The sequence below is a fragment of the Orcinus orca genome, chromosome 6, assembly GCF_937001465.1.
Source record: "Orcinus orca chromosome 6, mOrcOrc1.1, whole genome shotgun sequence".
Taxonomy (NCBI): Eukaryota; Metazoa; Chordata; class Mammalia; order Artiodactyla; family Delphinidae; genus Orcinus; species Orcinus orca.
The window spans coordinates 63816188-63837864 of NC_064564.1; the positions used below are offsets into that span (position 1 = coordinate 63816188).

Consider the following 21677-nt stretch of genomic DNA (forward strand, 5'->3'; position numbering starts at 1 on the left):
AGCAGCTAGCTTATCCATCCCGATAAGTCAGGTCAAACCAACTGAACAGGTCAGCTGAATCTTTTACTAAAGTATTAAAGAATTCAGCATACACAGAAAGAATTACAACTAACTTCCTACGTGCAAAGAGCTAAGCTCTGGGATCTATTTTGGGGGACACTGACAAGGCACCTGAATGTAGAGCTCTTTGGCTGACCATCTGCTCAGTCCATATCACGCTCACCCATCACAGCTGGGGTGCTTTCCTCCAGGGTGCTTGAGGAGCGAATTGTTTCATATCCCTTCCTTTGCTCAAGAAAGGGGGGATTCTGTTGACCACCTCATATATAAAAATGAAGGAGACCATCATTCTCAAGGATGCAAATCACCCATTCACCATATATGGTAGAAGATTTTGTTAGAGGTTCTAAGACCTCTGTAAACTCCCAAATTCATGAGAAGCAATAGAGCACATACGTCTCCATGGAGAACATAACATGTGTTCTGACATACAGAGGCGACAAGGTTGTGTCTACATGTCGACACTAGATGGTCAGCTAGGCTTACTCACTAATGCCTTAGACAACAGCCACAGAAGTCTCGGCAAAACTACTAACTACAATGATCTGGCCTTTTAAGGTTATTCTCAAATAAATAAAATTACAAAGGGTGGACAGGTGAAATGTTAATATTGAGTTTAATACAGTGCCTGGCATGCTTCAAAAGAACCAGAATTGTTTTATAATATAAAGGTTATAATCGCTTATATGTGGAACCTAAAAAAAATGATACAAATGAACTTAGTTACAAAACAGAAACAGACTCACAGACTTAGAGAACAAACTTATGGTTACCAGGAGGAAAGGGTGGTGGAGGGTGGGTGGTGGGTAGGGATAGACTGGGAGTGTGGGATTGACATGTACACACTGCTGTATTTAAAATAAAACGCCTTTCCATAAAAAAGAAAAAAGAAAAAGAAAATAGAGATAAAAAGAAATGTAAAAAAGCATTTTTAAAAACCAATAAACCTCAAAAAAAATTACTGCGGACTTTTCCAAGACTTGCTCACAAGCATAAAAATAAAGTGGTCAAACCTTAATTGTACATAACTTTCCCTAACCAAAGTTTTCATTCTGGTCAAGTTTCAAGAACAGTGGATATAAAAATTGCTTATGCATTAAAAGATTCAGATGGTAGGAAATAAACGCAACAATGACATCTTTCTCCGCTCTTATAAAGTGAGCTGCACTGCAGTCTTTTCATTTGAAGGCAAGATTAGTTTGCAGTTCTGCAGATAGTAAATTCCTATCTAGAGCTGTCTTTTTTAGAAGCTGTCAGTGTTAAAATGCTGTTTCTGGTTAACAAAACCCATGTGCCCACATCACGGTGAGTTAGAGTTCTGAGACACCTGCCACTAGTGGAATTTATTTAGATGATAGATTTACGTCTCTATGCACCTCTCTGAGGCTTTTAGCTGTCTCTGGCATATCAACTGTTTGTCAAAGCCTTCCAACACATCTGACACGAGGCAAGAGTGAACTGGAGGTTGACGGGCCCTGCAAGGCTAATGGCACTGTGTGAGAATATTTTTACACTTAATTTAAGCATACTTCCCCCACTCTCTTGCAACCTATTTCTCCCAAGGCCTTAAATAACCCAGACATCATCTAATACTACTGCACACATTTAAAGTCCTCTGAAATGGAAAACGGAAAAAAATGAAAACCAGATAATATACCTGAACTGTGAAGATGGTTTTCATGGAAAATCCTGCAAACATTTAACTTCTGCACATCAGTGTTTGTTTTCAGCCTTTGGGAAGATCAGAAAGCTACCTGACTCCAAGGTGAATATAACTTAGTAGGAAAGAGCATGGGAGTTGGGTCAGGAGGCCAAGTTTAACATACCTCTTCAGTTATAATCTATAAAACATAACCATTTTAAACCTCTGATTTCTCATCTATTAAATAAAAGTTGACCTCATCACTTCATGACAGTTAACTATCGAAACTTATTCAGTGCCAGCCATTGTGCAAATGTAACAAATATCTCATTTAACCCTCAATGAGATAAATATTATGATGAAGCAGGAGAAACTAAAATTAATACCTTTCTCAGGACTGATTTTGGCAGTAAGATTTCAGTTATGGAAGTAGCAACCTGAGATCAGAACTTTCTGAATGGAGAGAGATTTATGTGAAAAGCCTTTAGAGCAGAAGGCGTGGACATCTTTCTGTGGCCTGGGATGAGGGCCGTCATGGACTCCAGTTCTCACTTCCCCAAACACTCCCCTTTCTACTGTCACCCACATTCTTTCCTTTCACTTCCTCTCTTCCCAGTTTTTTTCACCACATTTCCCCTCTCCCCATACCACTGAGTTCTCATTAGCATCCATAGTCAATCTAGTAACATTAAAAATATGGTTTTACAACCCAATCCAAAAATGGGCAGAAGACCTAAACAGACATTTCTCCAAAGAAGACATACAGATGGCCAAGAAGCACATGAAAAGCTGCTCAACATCACTAATTATCAGAGAAATGCAAATCAAAACTATAATGAGGAATCACCTCACACCAGTTAGAATTGGCATCATCAGAAAACCTACAAACAACAAACGCTGGAGAGGGTGTGGAGAAGAGGAAACCCTCTTGCAGTGTTGGTGGGAATGTAAATTGATACAGCCACTATGGAGAACAGTATGGAGGTTCCTTAAAAAACTAAAAATAGAATTACCATATGATCCAGCCATCCCACTACTGGGCATATACCAAGAGAAAACCATAATTCAAAGACACATGCACCCCAATGTTCATTTCAGCACTATTTACAATAGCCAGGTCATGGAAGCAACCTAAATGCCCATCGACAGACAAATGGATAAAGAAGTTGTGGTACATATATACAATGGAATATTACTCAGCCATAAAAAGGAACGAAATTGAGTCATTTGTTGAGACGTGGATGGACCCAGAGACTGTCATACAGAGTGAAGTAAGTCAGAAAGAGAAAAACAAATATTGTATATTAACGCATGTATGTGGAACCTAGAAAAATGGTACAGATGAACCGGTTTGCAGGGCAGATGTTGAGACACAGATGTAGAGAACAGACGTGTGGACACCAAGGGGGGAAAACCGCGGTGGGGTGGGGATGGTGGTGTGCTGAATTGGGTGATTGGGATTGACATGTATACACTGATGTGTATAAAATTGATGACTAGCAAGAACCTGCAGTATAAAAAAACAAACAAACAAAACAACTAATACTAAACTTTCTTTGGGTTATTTGTATGGAAATATGTTAATATAAATGTTTCAGACAGTACATGAAATTTCTAAAAATCTTATATGTTCTGGTATAATGTTATAAGTCATAATTCTAGTTATTTTAAAATGTGTATCTCAGAATTAACTAAATTTCCTTGTCAATTGCATTATTATGAACTTTCATCAAATCTTTAACCGTGGTCATTTTTAAGTCTTTTGTCATTTACAGACAGTTCTGGGTGTACTTTGATGCTTTTGCAAAAATGTTCCTATAAAAGGGTTTCGGGGCTTCCCTGGTGGCGCAGTGGTTGAGAATCTGCCTGCCAATGCAGGGGACACGGGTTCGAGCCCTGGTCTGGGAGGATCCCACATGCCGTGGAGCGACTAGGCCCATGAGCCACAGCTACTGAGCCTGCGCGTCTGGAGCCTGTGCTCCGCAAACAAGAGAGGCCGCGATAGTGAGAGGCCTGCGCACCGCGATGAAGAGTGGTCCACGTTTGCCGCAACTAGAGAAAGCCCTTGCACAGAAACGAAGACCCAACACAGCAAAAAATAAATAAATAAATAAATAAATAAGGGTTTCATCTTCAAGGAATTCATGGAGAAGACTCTGACAAGTACAGGTTTCTGGTAACTGACTATACTGCTGAATTGAATGAATAAGCATTTTCAGAACTCTAATGGAAAACTGATGAATTCATAAAAGTGCTAACAAAAGATCAAGATAAAAAAAATTAATAACATGGGACTGAGTGAACTGATGAGGATGATTATAATTTTTGTGACTTTGTTTGAATAAAAAAAAAAATCCCAGAAGGACTCAGAGGCAAAAAATATACAAATCAATTTTCACTGCAAAGTAAAGGTGCTGTTACAGTGGAGGATTACTGGACTGAATGTCAATATTATGACATAGTATGAGTGTGTTTCGTGTTTGGTAATTGCAATCGTTGTTGCTTATGTTGTGGTCATCCATTTACAATGCTTGGTGTCAGTTTATTTATCTCTTGTAAAAATAAAATACAGTGTGTGTGTATGTGTGTGTGTGTGTGTGTGTGTGTGTGTGAGAAAAATATATATGGTTTTATACTTAACGTTTTAATTGCGATGTAATTAACATGTAATAAAAGTCACCCTTTAATGTGTATACTTCCACAAATTTCGACAAAAGAATACAGTCACACAACCTCCACCACAAGTAAGATATACAACAGTTCCACCAGCACAAAAAATTCCCTTGTTCCCTCTGCAGTCAGCCTCTCCACCCGGCATGGTCCCTGGCACTAATCTGGATTCTGCCCTCAAAGGTTTATTTCTCACGAGAGTACAATATGAATGGAATTATGCAGTATGGAGCCTTTTGAGTCAGCCTTCTTTTAGCATGATGCATTTAAAAGTCATTCATGTTGATGGTATCAGTAGCTTGTTCCTAGTGAGAAGTATTACACTGTATGGACATACCATGGTTTGTTAATTCAGTCACCAGCTGAAAAACGTTGGGTTGGAGGCGGAGGGATGGACTGGGAGTTTGGGGTTCATAGATGCAAACTATTACATTTAGAGTGGATAAACAAGGTCCCACTGAATAAGCACAGGGAATCATATCCAATCTCCTGGGATAAACCATAAAGGAAAAGAATACAGAAAAGAATGTATATATGTGTATAACTGAGTCACTTTGCTGTACAGCAGAAATTAACACAACATTGTAAAACAACTATACTTAATAAAAAAAATAAAAATAAATAGAAAAAGAAAAACACTGGGTTGTTTCCAGATTTGGGTGATTATGAACAAGCCACTATAACTCTTACAAATTTTTGTGTGAACATAAATTTTCATTCCTGAGATAAATTCCTAGGAGTGGGATTGCTGGATGGTATGGTAAATTGTACGTGTACCTTAATATGAAACTACAGGCTGTTTCCAACATGGCTGTACCATTTTGTGTTCCCACCAGCAATGAAGGGTTCCAGCTGCTACATATCACCATTGGTATTGTCAGTTTCATTGATTTTTAACTATTCCATAGATATGTAGTGGCACCACACTGTGGTTTTACTTGCTTTACCTAATGAATAATGTCATCAAGCATTCTGTCCTCTGGTGAAGGGTAAGATCAAATTTTTGCACAGTTTTAATAGAGTTCTTTTACACATGCTATAAACCATATACATTGCTGCTACTTTTGTTTTACCTCCCTTTTAACCGTTTCTGCAGAACCACATTTCCTTGCAATAAAATGGCAGCTATAAATGTGATAAGATTACATAGAACTAAAGGCACATATTGTACCAATGTCAATTTCTGGTTTTGATATTGTACTATAGTTATATAACATGTAACCAATAAGGGAAACTGGGTGAAGGGCACACAAGAATCTCTCTACTACCTTCACAACTTCCAGCGAATCTGTAATTATTTAAAAATCAAGAGGTTTTTTTAGAAAATTAAACATTTGTGAACTTTATTGATACTTAATTATTTGTAATATTTTATATATGAGAAAATGTTCCAAGCAATAAAAGTAAACTTTAAAACAAACTCAATATTATTTATTAATTTACATTATTAATTAATTAATTATATATTATTGCTTTATCTTCATATCATTGTTATTGTCATGGTATTACTAGGGTAGTGTACTTATAATCACAACAATAAGAAGGAACATTTATTGAGCACTTACTATGGCCAGGCACTGGGTGAAGTACTCTAGATGCCTTATCTTATTTGATATTCACAACAACAAAAGAAAGTACTATTATTGTGATTCTAATTTTACAAATTGTTACTGAGAATGCAAAGAGTGAGCAAAGAGCTTCAGATAGAAACTGGGGGGACATAAACATTCAAGAGTTAGACAAAGGAAGAGGAACCTGCAAAGAAACCTGAGACCAAGAGGCCAAAGAGAGAGAAGGGATATCAAGGACAGCTGTCATGAAAATCAAGGACAGACTTCCAAAGAGGATGACATATTCTCAAGTAATTGGTATGTGGCAGAGCTGAGACATGAACCCAAGTTATCAGGCCCCAACACCCATATGCTTTATTATTGCATTCAGATGCTTTTACACTTGCAGCAAGTGACACACCTGAGGACCACTCAGCACCACCTTTATGCGGTTCAGGTGATTAAGTTCTATTCAAAAAAAAAACCAAACTTTAAAAATGCAGCCTGAAAAATTTCTGAGAGTGACATAAGCAAAGGTGTGTGAAGCGTCATGAATGCTGGTAGGTTCATAGTAAGACCAAAGGAAAGGAAAAACATGACTACCCTTAAGACAGGGTTGATATTTTTATAAAACAGATTTTTGTATATGTGTCTGAGTAACATACATATATAGTATGCTACTGAACCACTCTCTTAATTATAACACAGTATGATAAAGCTATATCCTTCCAAGCTGTTTCCGCCATAGAAAAAAGTCAGGAATCATTACTCTACTATGTTAAACATGACCATTTCTGTGGAATGGCATGAAGCTAGAGATGATTTCATTTTGTATTTTATATACTTCAGTTTAAAAAAAAAAATTATGGCAGGCATTGCTTTTATAACTAAAATAACAGGTCTTTGAAAATAAAATTTTAAAATAAGGAACAAGAACCTTATAGGATCTATATATTAAAATTCTAACTTTAAATAAACAAGTCAAAGTTCAATAGTACAGTTTAGCCTTATCTGCTGTGGAGATGCCCTGCGCCTCATATGTCTCAGGCTGATAACCTGAACTCTGAGCTTGGCCTGTCATTTTCTTGGAACGTCTCTGAGAGAAATAGCATGTGATTAAGATGAACGCATCACGCTTGCTTGTTTGCTTTCCCCAGTGCAGGTGGGCTGTCACCCTCTGCACACACAGCAAGCTGAGGTTAAAAGGCTGTCATGTCTTATCTATGCAGACTGTACATTGCAATGGTGCCATAGCTGCGGGGCAGGGCCACCGAATCAGTGTGTGGCGAAGAGCACAGAAACAGTAATACTGTCACAGACAGGAAAGGGAGACTCAATAGTTCTAAGGCTATCACTAAGATAAAGGGAATTTTGAAATTAAATGGTGATTGCCCCTGTCAAAATGAGAAGGCTGAAAATGCGCATATATTAGCTGCTGGGCCTGCCAGGAAAAGCAGTGATTTTCCTGTTGCTGGCTTCTTCATTTTCTAATTATGAAAAGGGATTCTTAGAGAAACGGTACCTGAGAATTAGAAGTATTTAAATTTGATTGTTGTTTCTAAAAACATTTGGGCCACTGATCTCCCCTTTAGTTCTAAGTTGACCTGCCAACTAAAATATTCTGTAATGCTATATTATTATTCGAAAAATGTTTATGAATTGCTTTGAGAAACATAAGAAAAGGATAATACCAGAGGATAATTTTCTCTGGACAGCCTCTTCCTTGAGAAATTTTACAGCAAATTTCTGCAGCAGTATGAGTTTATACCTTTTATTGTGTATTATAAAAGAAGTAATAATAAAAACACAATAACTCAATTCTTTAAAGAAAAAAAATCCAAGATGTGGTATTTGAAACAGTACATATTATGAAGAATGTTTCATTATTATGAATGTTTCATTATTCATAAGATATTTCATTTTGTTGTAAGCTATGAATAATTTGAAATTTTATGTTAACAATATACCACCATTTAAAATATTGTTTTTTGAAGATGCTTATTATTTATAAAATGATATCAAACTAATTTCATAATATCTGAAAAAACGTTTTCTTTTGATATTTTAACCTATTTGTTAGAAATTATCTACACTAGATAAATACCCTGACATTAGGAGACAGAAATGCTTATTATACCTCTCTGTAAAGAAATGCCTTAGAAGAATGCTTTAATCTAGCCCTTCCTGTCTGCCTTCCAAAACAACCAAAAACCCAAATGACATTCTTGGAAGATCTGTATCTAAATTCTTCCAGAATATAAACCTCACAAGAGGGATGACCCTGTCCACCTAATGCCACTTGTCACCAGGCACCAAACACTATGATCACCTCCATAAGTCTTTACTGAATAAAAAGATTGATAAATGAAAGAAATGCTCTTTATTCCGCAAGTTTCCTCAAAACCTTTAAAATGACGACAAGCTGGAATCCCCAAATGAACTAATGAAAGATGATTTTATGACATTTCAGGTATATGTTTTGTGGTAGAAATTACTCTAAGTAGATCCCCACAACTGTAAAGAAAGCTGTCACTCATTCAGTGCCCCCGCATCAACAGCTGTCAAGTATAAAGCTGTGACATCATCACAGCCGGGAAAAGACAACTGAATAGATCTGTGGATCATGATTTGTTTTTTGGTGTTTTTTTTTTAAGTACAGTGGCTGACTTATTACATTTCACACCACTTAAGAGTTTTTAGAATTAAATATGGGTCAACAACCACTAAACACATCAACAAGTGACACTCGTTGACATAAATCATACCAAATGGCCAGCATATTGTAAGCTGCTATGACACTACCACTGCTTTCATAAATAAAAAATGAGAATTAAACTTTCATAGTTAAATATTTCACCAGACTAGATTGCAAATTTTGACACAGCCAATTTATCATTGTAAAAATCAGACGAGGCTCAGTCGGCTCTGGTCAGACAGCTCATTAGTCTATTAAAATTATACCTTTGCCAGGATGTCATGATTCTTTTACTGAAAAATATCTGCCATTTAGTGAAAAGATTTCACAATTTTTTTGCTTTGTCCAAAGAAAATAAGTGTTTAAAATTGATGAATTTTAAAAATCAATTATGAACAGATGGCTCTAAGAAAAAAATCTTGGAAGTTTTAATTAACCTTAAGCACTATTCCTATAATGAAAAGTGGTCGATTTGACTATTTTTTCCATTTATTTAAAGTAAAATATTTTGTTCCTAAAGAAAGGTAGAATGCGTTTTATATTCTGAACAGGAAAAAAAAAAATCTACGATTTAAAATTTGATCCTAAAGGCAGTTTTATCTCAAAAACTATTAGTGAAAAGATGCTTTTAAACTAAAATTCAACTGAAATTAAAAGGAAAGGCCATTCTGAAGTGAACACGTCCTCATGAGTCTGTGCAAACCCTCATGCTTCTTACTGCAAATCCCCTTTCCCCTGCGGCCACTCATCCTGGCAACGATATCCCCACGTAGGCTGTGTTTTTACTGGTTGCAGGACACATTTATCTTTCATGAGAACCTTGGACTTTCCTTCTTGCTCATTTTTTTGCAAATCCAACTATTCCATTTCTATAGGTTTAGTTTCCATTTTCAATGTTCTTCATTTCCTTTGTTCTGAGAGAAGACAGAAATCAAACTCCCAAGGCTACCACTGTTTTACCTGATTATTACACTTCAGAAAGAGTACAGAGAGGCAGATACAATATTATCACAAACCCAATTCACATCCATACAAAGCACAGTGGCTCACTGTTCCTAAATTTCTGACCAGTAATAGTTACTGAACTTCATATGCTTCTAGTCCTAACAACCTAAGAGCAGCTGGTAAATAGCTACATGCCCATGAGGAGTAGAATTCTGGCACACGTTTCCCCTGTGCTACACCCAGCTGGACTACAAGGACCTCAAATTAAGTATATCCAGGTGTACTTCCCCCTCAACCCTGTCCCCTTCCAGCAATGACGAGCCCTGTGCATGGCATGACCAGTCCCCCAGCTGCTTATGCCAGAACCCCAGCTCCCTCCACACCTAGTCCAAGCCAACCCCGCCTATGATCAGTTCACTTATCTCCATCCCAGGTTCACGCCAAAATCATCTTTCACATGATTACTGAAACTGGCCTCTCTGGCTCCAGTCCTACCCTCTTGAATACATTCTCCCCACCAGAAGCACAACACCCTTCTGAAACACAAATCTGATCATATTATTCCACTGCTTAATGGGCATTAAAGGTTCTTCCACCTGTATGGGATAAAGTACAAAGTCCTCTAGAATGGCACTGTCCAGCAGAAATAAAATGCAAGTCACATGTGCAATTTTTAATTTTTTAGGAGACACCTGTGCCACAGGTGAGGAAGGGGAGAAGAGGGAGTTACTGTTCAATGAGTACAGAGCTTCTGTTTGGAAAGATAAAAAAGTTCTGGAGGTAGAGGGGCATGATGGTTGCACAACAATGTGAATATACTTAATGCCACTGTACACCATGGAATTGCACACCTAAAAAATAACTAAAATGATACATTTTATGTTAAGTATACGTAATCGCAATAAAAAAAGACATGTGAAATTGATTTTAATAATACATCAATACGTCTTAACAAATCCAAAATATTATCATTTTGACATGTAACCAATATAAAAATTATTAATGAGATAGTTCACATGCTTTTTTTTTTCATAGTAAGTCTTTGAAATCTGCTCTGTATTTATACTTACAATATATCTCAATTTGGACGCTCAATTTTCAAGGGTGTTTGAAATGTAAAATGTGGACCTACCAAAACTACAGTTGTACTTCATGTGTTTATGCTGCTTCCATTTTTTAACTTAGCTTGCTGAAATTAAATAAAATCCTAAGTTCAGCTCTTCAGTAACACTAACCACATCCCAAGTGCTCCATAGCCGTCACTGGCCAGAGGCTACCGTACTGGACAGCACAGTGCTACATCATCTGAGGCTTCCCCTTCTCAAGACTCATCTCTCCCTCCTCATACCTCATGCTCCAGCTCTGCTGAAATTTCATTTCCTAGACCTTACGGCTCCCTCCCACTTCCAGGACACCGAGCATCCTGTTCCTCGTCCTGGCTGCTCCTCCAGTGCCCTCTTCTCACCCTTCAGGTCTCAGATGAGGCATTATTAGGCAATGCTTCTTCCAGGAAGCTTGTCTACACCCCTTTACTGCCCTCATACCCCAAATTGAGTAAGATCTTTCACTGCATTCTGGATTTTTACTACAGTAGAACTTTTCATGCTGCTTTGTAGTTGCTTATCTAATTTTCAATAACTTCCATTATTCTGTAATATCTATAAAAGCAGAAATGACACACATCTATCACCTAACCACACAGCAAGTCCTAAAGAAATATTTATTGAGCAAATGGATGAACAAATGAGATAGCGCAAAGAACCTACTCTCTCCTTATAAATATTTATCCACTCCAATCCTAATTGGCCAAAAGGCAGTTTACAGAGATTTATGCGGCAAGGGGTTGCGTCATTCGCCGATGATGCATTGCATCATTGCATCATGTCATCCTCACAACCACCCTGGTTTACAGATGAGGTTCTGAAAGGTTAAGCTGCATGGCCAAGGTTGCTTAAGTGGTGGACGCAGGACTCCAACAGTCTTAGTCCAGAGCCTGCACACTCAATTTCAATGTAGCAGAGGCTTAGAATTCATGACCCAAAGGGCAATACAGATGAATGCACAGAACCCTTGATATCTAAATCAATAAATACAAACTGGGCTGGTACCTGTATCTATGAGCTCATCTTAGAAAGTGACATCACTAAATTGTGGGAACATGCCTAAAATATACCACACTGACTTACATTAAATTAATTACAAGTATGAAAAGATTGTCACTTTATATATAACCTTTTTGTTGATTTTTATTTTTTACTTTTTTTTTTTTTTGCGGTACGCGGGCCTCTCACTGTTGTGGCCTCACCCGTTGCGGAGCACAGGCTCCGGACGCGCAGGCTCAGCGGCCATGGCTCACAGGCTCAGCCGCTCCACGGCATGTGGGATCTTCCCGGACCGGGGCACGAACCCGTGTCCCCTGCATCGGCAGGCAGACTCTCAACTCGCCGCCAGGGAAGACCTTTTTGTTGATTTTTAAAAGCCGCTTCCAAGGGGATAAATAATTTATACTAAAATATTAGAAAAATAAGTAATTATGGACGCACTGTTTTATAATAATGACTGTACCTTTCAAAAACTATAACCTCTCTGCTGTCAATCACTGTTGACCAAGCGAAACCCTATGGATTGTTTACAGCCATCTAGCAGCTGTCTCGGTTTGGCAAGCATTTGTTGGTATTGACTCAGTCGATGCTGGAATGAAAGGGGTGACCCCATCTCTGGAACCCTGACCCCAACTCACTCAATTAAAAGATTCATCAGTAATCACTACTCACACAGACAAGATCAGAAAAAAAATGGACCATTCAGCAATGTAAGCTAAAAAAAGAGATGACTCTCGCACTATACTCTTTAATCATGAATTATCTGAAGTTCTACTTATCTATTTAATAATGTTTTTAAAATTAGTCCTCAGGAAAAATGAGTTCAAAACGAAAAAATTTAAAGGCTCCAATCAATTTCCTTTCGCCTCACAGTTTTCTTTCGTCAGATAAAGAAAAATCCATAGTAACAAGATGATATTTCATGCATTTACACATTTTCTCCTATAGACATCTACAGCCTTCAGAAAGTATATTATTTGTAGTCATGCCCATCTGACATTTTCCATTTTACTCAAAAGATTTTATGGTTTGGTATTACAGCAATATACAAATTTGACAGCTTGCAATAGGATCTAGTCCCTGTAGCAAATCATTCTGACAGTTAAGTACTATACAGCTACTAATGTACTTTTTTTTTTTACACCACACTCATTTAAAAATCTTACAAAGCTGGGGACATGTGTATGTTGAAATCCTGAAGAATGTTCTTAACGATATAATAAATTTTATACTGAGCATATTAAATAATAGGACCCTACACACCACACCACGATTCTGTCATTTGTGGTGTCACTTATTCCCCCTTCAGTAGTTCACTATTACAAGCAAATTTTCCCTCAACTGCATTTAAACAATAAACTTGCTCATCATTGTCAATGTTTATTATTTTCTTAGAATTTCTCTTTGTCTTTAAAAATAACTGAAGATGTGAATAAATCAGTACATGAGCTAATGTGGAACATAATGACTTCCGATTGCCTTTACAATGCTACGTTTTTTTTCTTTTAAAGTGGTGAAGGATAATCAGTATGTCTTTGCATCTCCCAAACTGTGGTAACAGAGGCTCTGTCAAATACAACCATGATTTCCTCTACAAAGAAAGCGAAGCTGCTCTGCAACCTTGCTGTAACTGCAACTAAATAGGACTCAGAGTGATCTTACAGCATGAGAGGCAGACCCCATCTCTATCTCTCAGTAATTCTATTTTTAGTATTCAATGCATCTGATAACATAAGCCAGTTAGCAAGGGATCAAGTGCCTTCCTTTAAGAAATAGGAAGGCTGAATGTATTTTTTTCCCCTTAATTCAGCTCTTCAGATGGAATACCACAGTGAAACCACTCTATTCTCAGAATTGATGTACCTTTCAAAACTGTAATCTTTGGCTTTCAAGTTCACTATTATTTGCCTTCAGGTACAAATTTTAAGGTGTATAGAGGCTTCTAAGCAGAATAGTTGGCCTCAGCCAGGTACTGAAAGGCTTGTTAGCTCAGTCATCATTGCAGTGTAAATTCCTTTTCAAAATAATGTTCTTCTCTCGGAGAACACTTGTGCCTGTGCTTGGTTCACTTGTCAAATACAAATCAGAGGTCATCAAATGCCTGGGGGCAACTTCGGCTATTCCAAAAATCATTTCTCCCCCTATTTTGTTGCAGAAATAGGATTTCAAATGTAAAATCCTAGGAATGTCTGCAGACATAGAAATCAGAGGTACCATCCATGCCACTGTGAGGAAGGTTGTGTGGTCAACGAACACCACCAAGTTCTTTATGCACTGACAGCAAGCAAGATAGACGTCATTTGCTTTGACATGTGCAGTTTAATATGTAAATATTCTCACAACACTTCTATTTGAGAACTTTCTCTCCAAAAGGGAAGACTGTTTAAACTAATGGCTGCATTTTGGGTCTGCTGCATTTTCCAAGATTTCTTATAATCCACAAACTTGCCTTGTTGTTTCATTTCTATAAATTCCATAGATGTTTAATTAATTTAATCTTCAAGAAGTGATGAATGTATGTAATAGACATTCACGGCTAAATATCTAACAAATACCAGAATTTCATGCTGATTTACTCCTTTTTCTGGGTGTTTTTTTTTTAATGTTATTCTCTTAAATTTTATAATCAGATCTAAGGACTGGTGATCTGCTTCCTGATGATACTGCTGTCTTCTGTGTGATCATATTATAAAAGCATTGTCCTCTCAAAATTCCTGTTTTAATTCTTCCTGAAAGTTTTGCTGTCTTTTTTTCTATTAACAAAAAAACTTTTTAAAAGACATTCTAATTTCATGTGTGTTTTATATCTCTCTACTTCCTTTTTTGCTGTTATCATTTTTGCACAATTTTGTTTCTCTTCCAGAGATTCAATTATGACCATGACCAACCAATCATATTAGTAGAGAAAACAAGACAGAAAGAAATAAGAAAAGGAAATGACTGAGTACATTTTAAAATCTATACCGCATGGGGGCAATTTTTTCTTTTTGTCCTCAGGCATACCAATAATCTGTGATTTCAAACAAACTGGCTATCCCTGAGCACACCACTCAAGTGCGGAGTAGGAGATGTCCCCGGCATCCTCCTCATTCTTTTTCCTACCAGGTGCCAAAGCTCTGATGTTCTCTGGATGAGCAGAGAAAGTACCAGAGGACATGGGGAAGGGACTGGGGATGACAGGGTTCGCCACAAGTATAATTTTTCGCAAACTGAAAAGTCATTCAGAAGCAAAGAAATTCATTCTAAATGAGTAGGTAAGAAAAATACTAGGTAATCTAGAACCTGCATTAATAATCAGAAGAATGCTTAAACCGACAGAGAAAATGGTTCTCCCTTTTGAACATGGCTTTGGATACATAGCCTATTCAGGTAACTTTCAGCCATTTCCTGCCTTTTAAAGGATGGTTCTGCTTAATAACCTGGTGCTTTCATTTTTTTAATTAATTAATTTATTTTTTGGCTGCGTTGGGTCTTCATTGTTGTGTGCGGGCTTTCTCTAGTTGCGGCGAGCAGGGGCTACTCTTCATTGTGGTGCGCAGGCTTCTCGTTGTGGTGGCTTCTCTTGTTGCACAGCAGGGGCTCTAGGCGTGCGGGCTTCAGTAGTTGTGGCACACGGGCTCAGTTGTGGCTTGTGGGCTTAGCTGCTCCGCGGCATGTGGGATCTTCCCGGACCAGGGCTCGAACCCACGTCCCCTGCATTGGCAGGTAGATTCTTAACCACTGTGCCACCAAGGAAGTCTACCCGGTGCTTTTAGATAGCAACCGCTAGCATTTTTAAGATGGAGCAGAAATTACTTTGTTAACCCCTGAGATAATTATTCTACACAAAAGCAAAATATTGTTAAAGAAAGAAAAGAACAAACTAATTGGATAAATACCACTGTAGCCAAATATATTTTTGCAGTATCTTGTTTAGTTTAAAAATAATGAATTTTATTAAAGTATTTTAAATTAACAGCCACATAAATAAAATAAAAGACAATGTCTTGAAAATAACTCCAGTGCCATCACTGATGTCCATTTAATTATCTATGAGTAGAGGCCACACCTATGGTAATAGCAAACAAGGTGGCTGGATGAGATAAAGGTTCTTCACAAAGCACACACTATTTTAGGATCAATATTGAAGAGCACTGAAAGAGTTGTTTTCCATTTGCTGTCTCTTTTTTTCAATGGTCATTATAAGAGGAAAAATCTGCTAAGGCAAACAAATCCTTTCTTACATCCTCTACAAAAATCTTCCTACACAAATAATTGCACAGAGGAGTATTTCAAAAGCTGCAAGTTGAACCTATGAATAAATAAAAGGCTAACAACAATATTACCAAAATATTCAAATACCTCTGCATCAACTCCAGTATTCCATATTCTAGAAAGACCACTAATAATAATAAGCATTTCTTATATACAGCTTTCATACTTCAGAAGACATTTTAAACTCATGTTTGCCATAAGCTGTTCTTTAAGACTCTTGCACTTACTAGCTTTTACTAGTGTTGCTTATTACTTATACAGAAAAACACTAACTTGCCCCAAGGGAAAGCAACTCTTTTATATGGCTAAATCAAAACCCGAACTAAAAAACCTGCCCTCTGCAATTCAGCACTTTGAATGCACAGCAGCAAGCAGCACTTTCTGCTCTGCTGTCATCCCTTGGGCTAGAGCAACCCAGTATGCATCACATCTCACACACATACACCCTCTACCATTGGCGCCAGGCTCCGATTAGGCACTTGCTAAAGGAGGTGATTTAAGGGCAACTGGATGAGAAACTGGTACAGCAGCACCACCTGGTGGGCACTGGAGAGAGGCTCAGACTTCCCTTGCTACTGCTTCAGTCAGGTCACTCCCGTTTTCAATCCCCAACTGACCAGAGGTTCCAAGATCAGAACTCTCAGACAACAGGGCAAGGGCTGCATGGCTGTTCAGAGGCTCTCCAAATCACTGCTAGGCTCTATGGCCTAATCACATTGTCCCCCGTGATGCAGATAAGGTAACTAATGCCTTGCTTTAAAGCTGCACGCACAGAGATGTGCATGAATTTACCACTGTGACCTTTAAAGGGTTTTGCCTTAAAAAAAAAAAAAAAAAAAAGGTGATTTGGTATTGTCTGATCAAACCCTCCAGCCACAATAATTTTAAGCCAGAAGCACAAATAATAAGTAACAATTTGATGCCTTTTATTCATTTCATGAATATTTACTCAGTAAGCACATGTGTACACATACACACACATTACAGAACTGTAAATGTTTATGATGCTTGATTAGTAATCAAGGTTGTTCAATTTCTATAAAAACAGGTAATGTTAAAATACTAAATCAGAGTATAAAATTAATAACTGTACAGTAGCAAATATACACATAGGTTGCCAAATTTTATTGCTTCATTCACAAATAAGAAATTCAAACAATTTGCCAAAAAAAAAATCCCTAGGAATGTTTTCTAAAGCAATTAAGAACTTCCATTCTCTCAGTCTCTAACTTACTTCTTTCAACCAAGATATTCTCTTTCTGAAAATGACAAAAATGAACATTTTCTCCTTATGTTTATGTCTTCCCTGTAGACCAGTGGGTTCTCAAATGGGGGTGATTTCACCCCCCAAGGGATATCTGGCATTGGCTACTTTTTCCCAGTTTTATTGAGAAATAATTGACATGCATCACTGTATAAGTTTAAGGCATAGAGCATGATGGTTTGATTTACACATACTGTGAAATGATTACCATTGTATGTCCAGCTAACATCCATCTTCTCATATAGATACAACAAAAAGAAATAAAAAAAGGAAAAAAAGTTACCCTTCTGATGAGAACTCATAGGATTTACTCTCTTGGGAACTTTCCTACATATCCCACAGCAGTCTCAGCTATAGTCATGACGCTGTCATTACAGCCCTAGTGCTTATCTTATAACTAGAAATTTATACCTTTTGGTATCGCCTGTTTGGTCAGTGATGCTGGAATCTATGATACACATGAGAGTCACCCACAACAAACAATTAACTTGTCTAAAAGGTCAAGAGGGCCAAAGTTGAGAAAGCCCAGTCTAGACTATAACACGCTAGAAGACAGGAACAATGTCTTACTCAAAAATGTACACTAAGTATTTGGTGGGGTAAGCTAATAACTGTTTGGTGAAATACATTGACACTGACATCTAATTCTTATATCCCCCCCCATATCTGTGTAAATAAGAAGGTGGGTGAACAACCTAGCATCCAGAAAAGAGTTGGCTACAGCTCCAGAAAAAAGACTGAAACTGACACTAGGAGACACACATACATCCACTAAACAGACATAGTAAAATAATCCATCTAGACTTAGGTTGGCCTGGATGAAATACCACAAAACTACTGCTCTGACTTCTAGCTGGATGTGCACTTATTAGCTTAATTAAACTTCAAAAGAATGCTGATGCTAGGAACACTTGATTATATGTTCAGGGCAGAGCATCCTATTTTCTGGAAAGGTGCATTCCACCCACCCCACACACAAGTGATCATTTATAAATTCTGTTATTCAAAGCCAGCCTGAGTCTGATCACCAAGGGACAGTGAGCAAGGCTGGGGCACAGACGCCATACTACAGGAGATGTAAGAGAGTCATGGTGCTTTCCTGAGGATTTCTGGTGAAAAAGTCACCCACGCTTCTTTCTGGCCATTGTCCCCTTTCAAACTATCACAGTATTTTTGAGTGATTTTTTTTTTTACCCTCCCAAAATGAAGTTTCCCCTTGTATTTTCCCACTTAAGATAACCACTTTGAGCATTCTGATAAACATCATTCCAAAAAACTCGCCACGCGTATAAAATTATATTAAAAACAGAAAAAAAATCTGATCTACAGCCTGCTGTTTTCACTCAAATATGTGTCATGAATATCTGTATGCCAATAAAGAGCTCTCCATTGTCATTTGAAATAGAGTTTAGGTGATCTGAAATTCAGTCAAGACACATTCTTTTATAGAAGGTTTTCCGTCCAATTGTTTAAGGACGGAAAACCTTCTATAAAGAATATGTAACATACACAATCAAGATGGCAACCTTTTACCACTTTCGGATGCAACCATCAGATTTCAGATTTCTGAAATACAGCAAATACAATTTGCTGACTGGCACGGAAATGATCCATGCTGCCCCTCCCCGCTGCTCCCTTAAAACCCCTTTGAGACTGGTGTGAGTGACGGCAGATCACTAAGGAAGCCTTCGTGGAGAAGAGAAGCCAGCACATAGGTCCTTAAGGGGAAGCATCAAGAGCAATGACCACTATTCCAAGGGGCGTTCAACTGATAACAGAAATCATCTTTCAGAAGAGAGAACCAAAGGTGGTTGTTAAATGTCGTGTTTGAACTTTTGCAAATATATATTACTTGTAAATCAGAAAAATATTAAAATGTAAGACATTTGTTAGTATTTGTCACACTAAGCATTAAATGTTGGAGGCGTGTCATGAACTCAACATTTTTCTTTATAACCTGCCCTACAGTCCTAATTCTGGCAAATGTTTTTGTTTCTTTTTGGTGGGTTTTTTTTTCCCCAATGAAAAATATTTTTATTAGTTTTAATGGAAAAAACTAATGCATTTTGTTCCAATCATAAACGCCCAAACAATATTCACAGATAGAATATGTATCAATTGAATAATGAAAACAAGTCTATATAAGTAAACAGCAATAGTTGAAAAGCAGTTTGCGCATAAAATGTAATGTGATATAAGGTTTATTGTATTCATTCTTTTTTCTTCTTTCTGCACCAATTTTTTACACAACTTTTCACCCTTTTGGGTGTTACGGTTTTTGCACTCAGAATGCACTTATAAACAAAGTAACAGCACAGTAAAATGAAAGAAAGGGCAATATAAAGGCTAAACATGAGATTTCTTGAAAGCAAATAGAAACAGCAGTCTGAAGAGTCATGGAAGATGACTTCTGCCTCTCTCTCGTGTCAGTGTTTGTTTTCCTTTTTAAACTGGTGAACAAGATATAAGATTTCAAACTTTTTCCTACGGAAGTCCATGAGCTGAACAACCTTACTCTCTTCTGATAGTCACTATGAGCTTTAGGGGGCATTTAAATGGCCCAGTCATTTCCATCTCATTCACAAAACTTCCGTTACCCCAGCCTGAGCATCCTTGATCCCATCACTCATATCTGCCAACAGTGGTCATCAGGCCCATAAAGGGCCACGTATTTTCTAGCTATGTGAAATTCCTGATGGAGCTATAGTGGAAAATAACAGTGTTCACTGAAAGACAGCAGAATAGATTCTAAGTTCCTGAGACAGAAGTCCAGAGACAAAACACCCAGCTCCCCAGTGGGGGAGAGACGACTAATAACAAAGCAAGTAACACTCGGGTAGAGAGTTACAGCTCAGCCTCTGAAATAGTGGAAAGACCCCACGTTAGACGTAACAAGGACTGAAGAAACTGTAGGGTATTAAGTCCACTTGTAAGACAGGCTTCAGTATTTTAAGGTCAGGCAATTTAACTTTAGGGAAAATTCTCATTAACGGTGAAATATAATAAGGGCCTAAGCTAATGACCTGTTGGCTCACAATTTAACAGAACTCCAAGGTTACATCAATGTTGAGGATGTTAAAGGCCTAAGTTTTCAATGAAAAAAAATACTCTCTTAACAAAGAGAAACAATGGAAAATAACCAGCCAGAGAGTTTGGCAAATTAAATGATTTGTCTCTATTCGTGGGAAAATCCCTTGGGAATAATTAAAGTTTTTGCATTTCTCTGCAAGTCTCTTCTTGGTGAAGAGCTGACGAAATAGGTTAGATGCGTTTTTCCAAGTCAAGGCCAACCAAAAAGAGGCAAGAGAGAGAAAAACTAAGCAATTCAAATAAGACATAGTTGGATAGCTCGGGTCAGTTCTAACAAACTTCACTGGATAGCCTATAATTTGAAAATTCACATTAATCCAGGAAATGCAGTATTCCTTTCCCTCACTGAAAACAGAAGCTGAGGAAAGTTATAGGCATACTTAAAATATAACAGGAAAAGAGTGTGTACAGATAAGTAAATTTAGGCTAAAGGGAAAAAAAAGGTAGAATGAAACAACGAAGCTAAGAAAAAAATTACCTTGGAGTGCGTGCATAAATAGAAATATTCGGAACTTGAAATTAACACTAATTTATGAGGGGAAAAAAAAAAGAAGCTTTGCCACTCACCAATTTTAACCTCTGTAAAGGTATTCTGCCTACATCTATCTGTGTCCTTTCTGGAACATTAGTGAATCGGACTTCTGGGACCGCAACGGCGCACATGACATGGGCCCATCTACAGGAAAGGAGACATAAATGTAAACAACCGTTCCCTAAACTTATGTATCCCATACTTCAACCAGAGGATGGCAATTCTCTCGGATGGGAAACACACAGATGAGAGAGAAAGCCCAAAGCCTATATCCATCACAGACTCTTTGAATTTAAAACCTACTGGATGATACCTGGATAGATTCAGTACCACACCTGCCCAACACTGTGACATGAAGAACTAGGTGAAAACCAAAGAATCCTATCATTATATTGTTCTACACGTGACCTGCAAAATACTGAAATGTAGGTCTGCTATTTCATTTGATACTGAAATATAGAGGTGTTTAATATACTTAAGCTAATTATAATTAGTATGTGGCAAAAGATTTGTTCAATTAATAAAAGGTATAAACTGGGTATACCACATAATCTTTTTTACATAATACGAGTATCATGAAGCAAACTAGAACTAATAGCAAAAGTTTTCTAACAGAATTAATACTGATTAAGTCTTCAATTAAATTGTTTCTTATTGCAATCCTACTATAAACAAAGGAACCAAGAGATAAAGAAAAATGAAATTTAGCTTGTTCCCTTGTTTCCTACTAAAAACCTAGAATATCTCCCTTCAAATTCTGAATTACTCCAGAAAAATGACATCGTCCTCATTAACACTATTAAGTCTCTCATAAATCTTATGCCTCAAATAAATATAGAGCCTCTTGAGGTTTAAAGAGATTTTGAAAGAATT

General features: G+C 37.5%; 1 protein-coding gene across 3 annotated transcripts in view; it reads right to left on the reverse strand.

The window, feature by feature from the left end:
* The window catches only part of KDM4C (lysine demethylase 4C), a 404294-nt gene that overhangs the window by 118957 nt on the left and 263660 nt on the right, over positions 1–21677 (reverse strand). For all 3 annotated transcript variants that reach the window (XM_004279122.3, XM_049711313.1, XM_033404418.2), the window contains one exon: positions 20840–20948. In XM_004279122.3, the coding sequence (XP_004279170.1) occupies positions 20840–20948 (109 nt within the window). The remainder of the gene's footprint in view (positions 1–20839; positions 20949–21677) is intronic.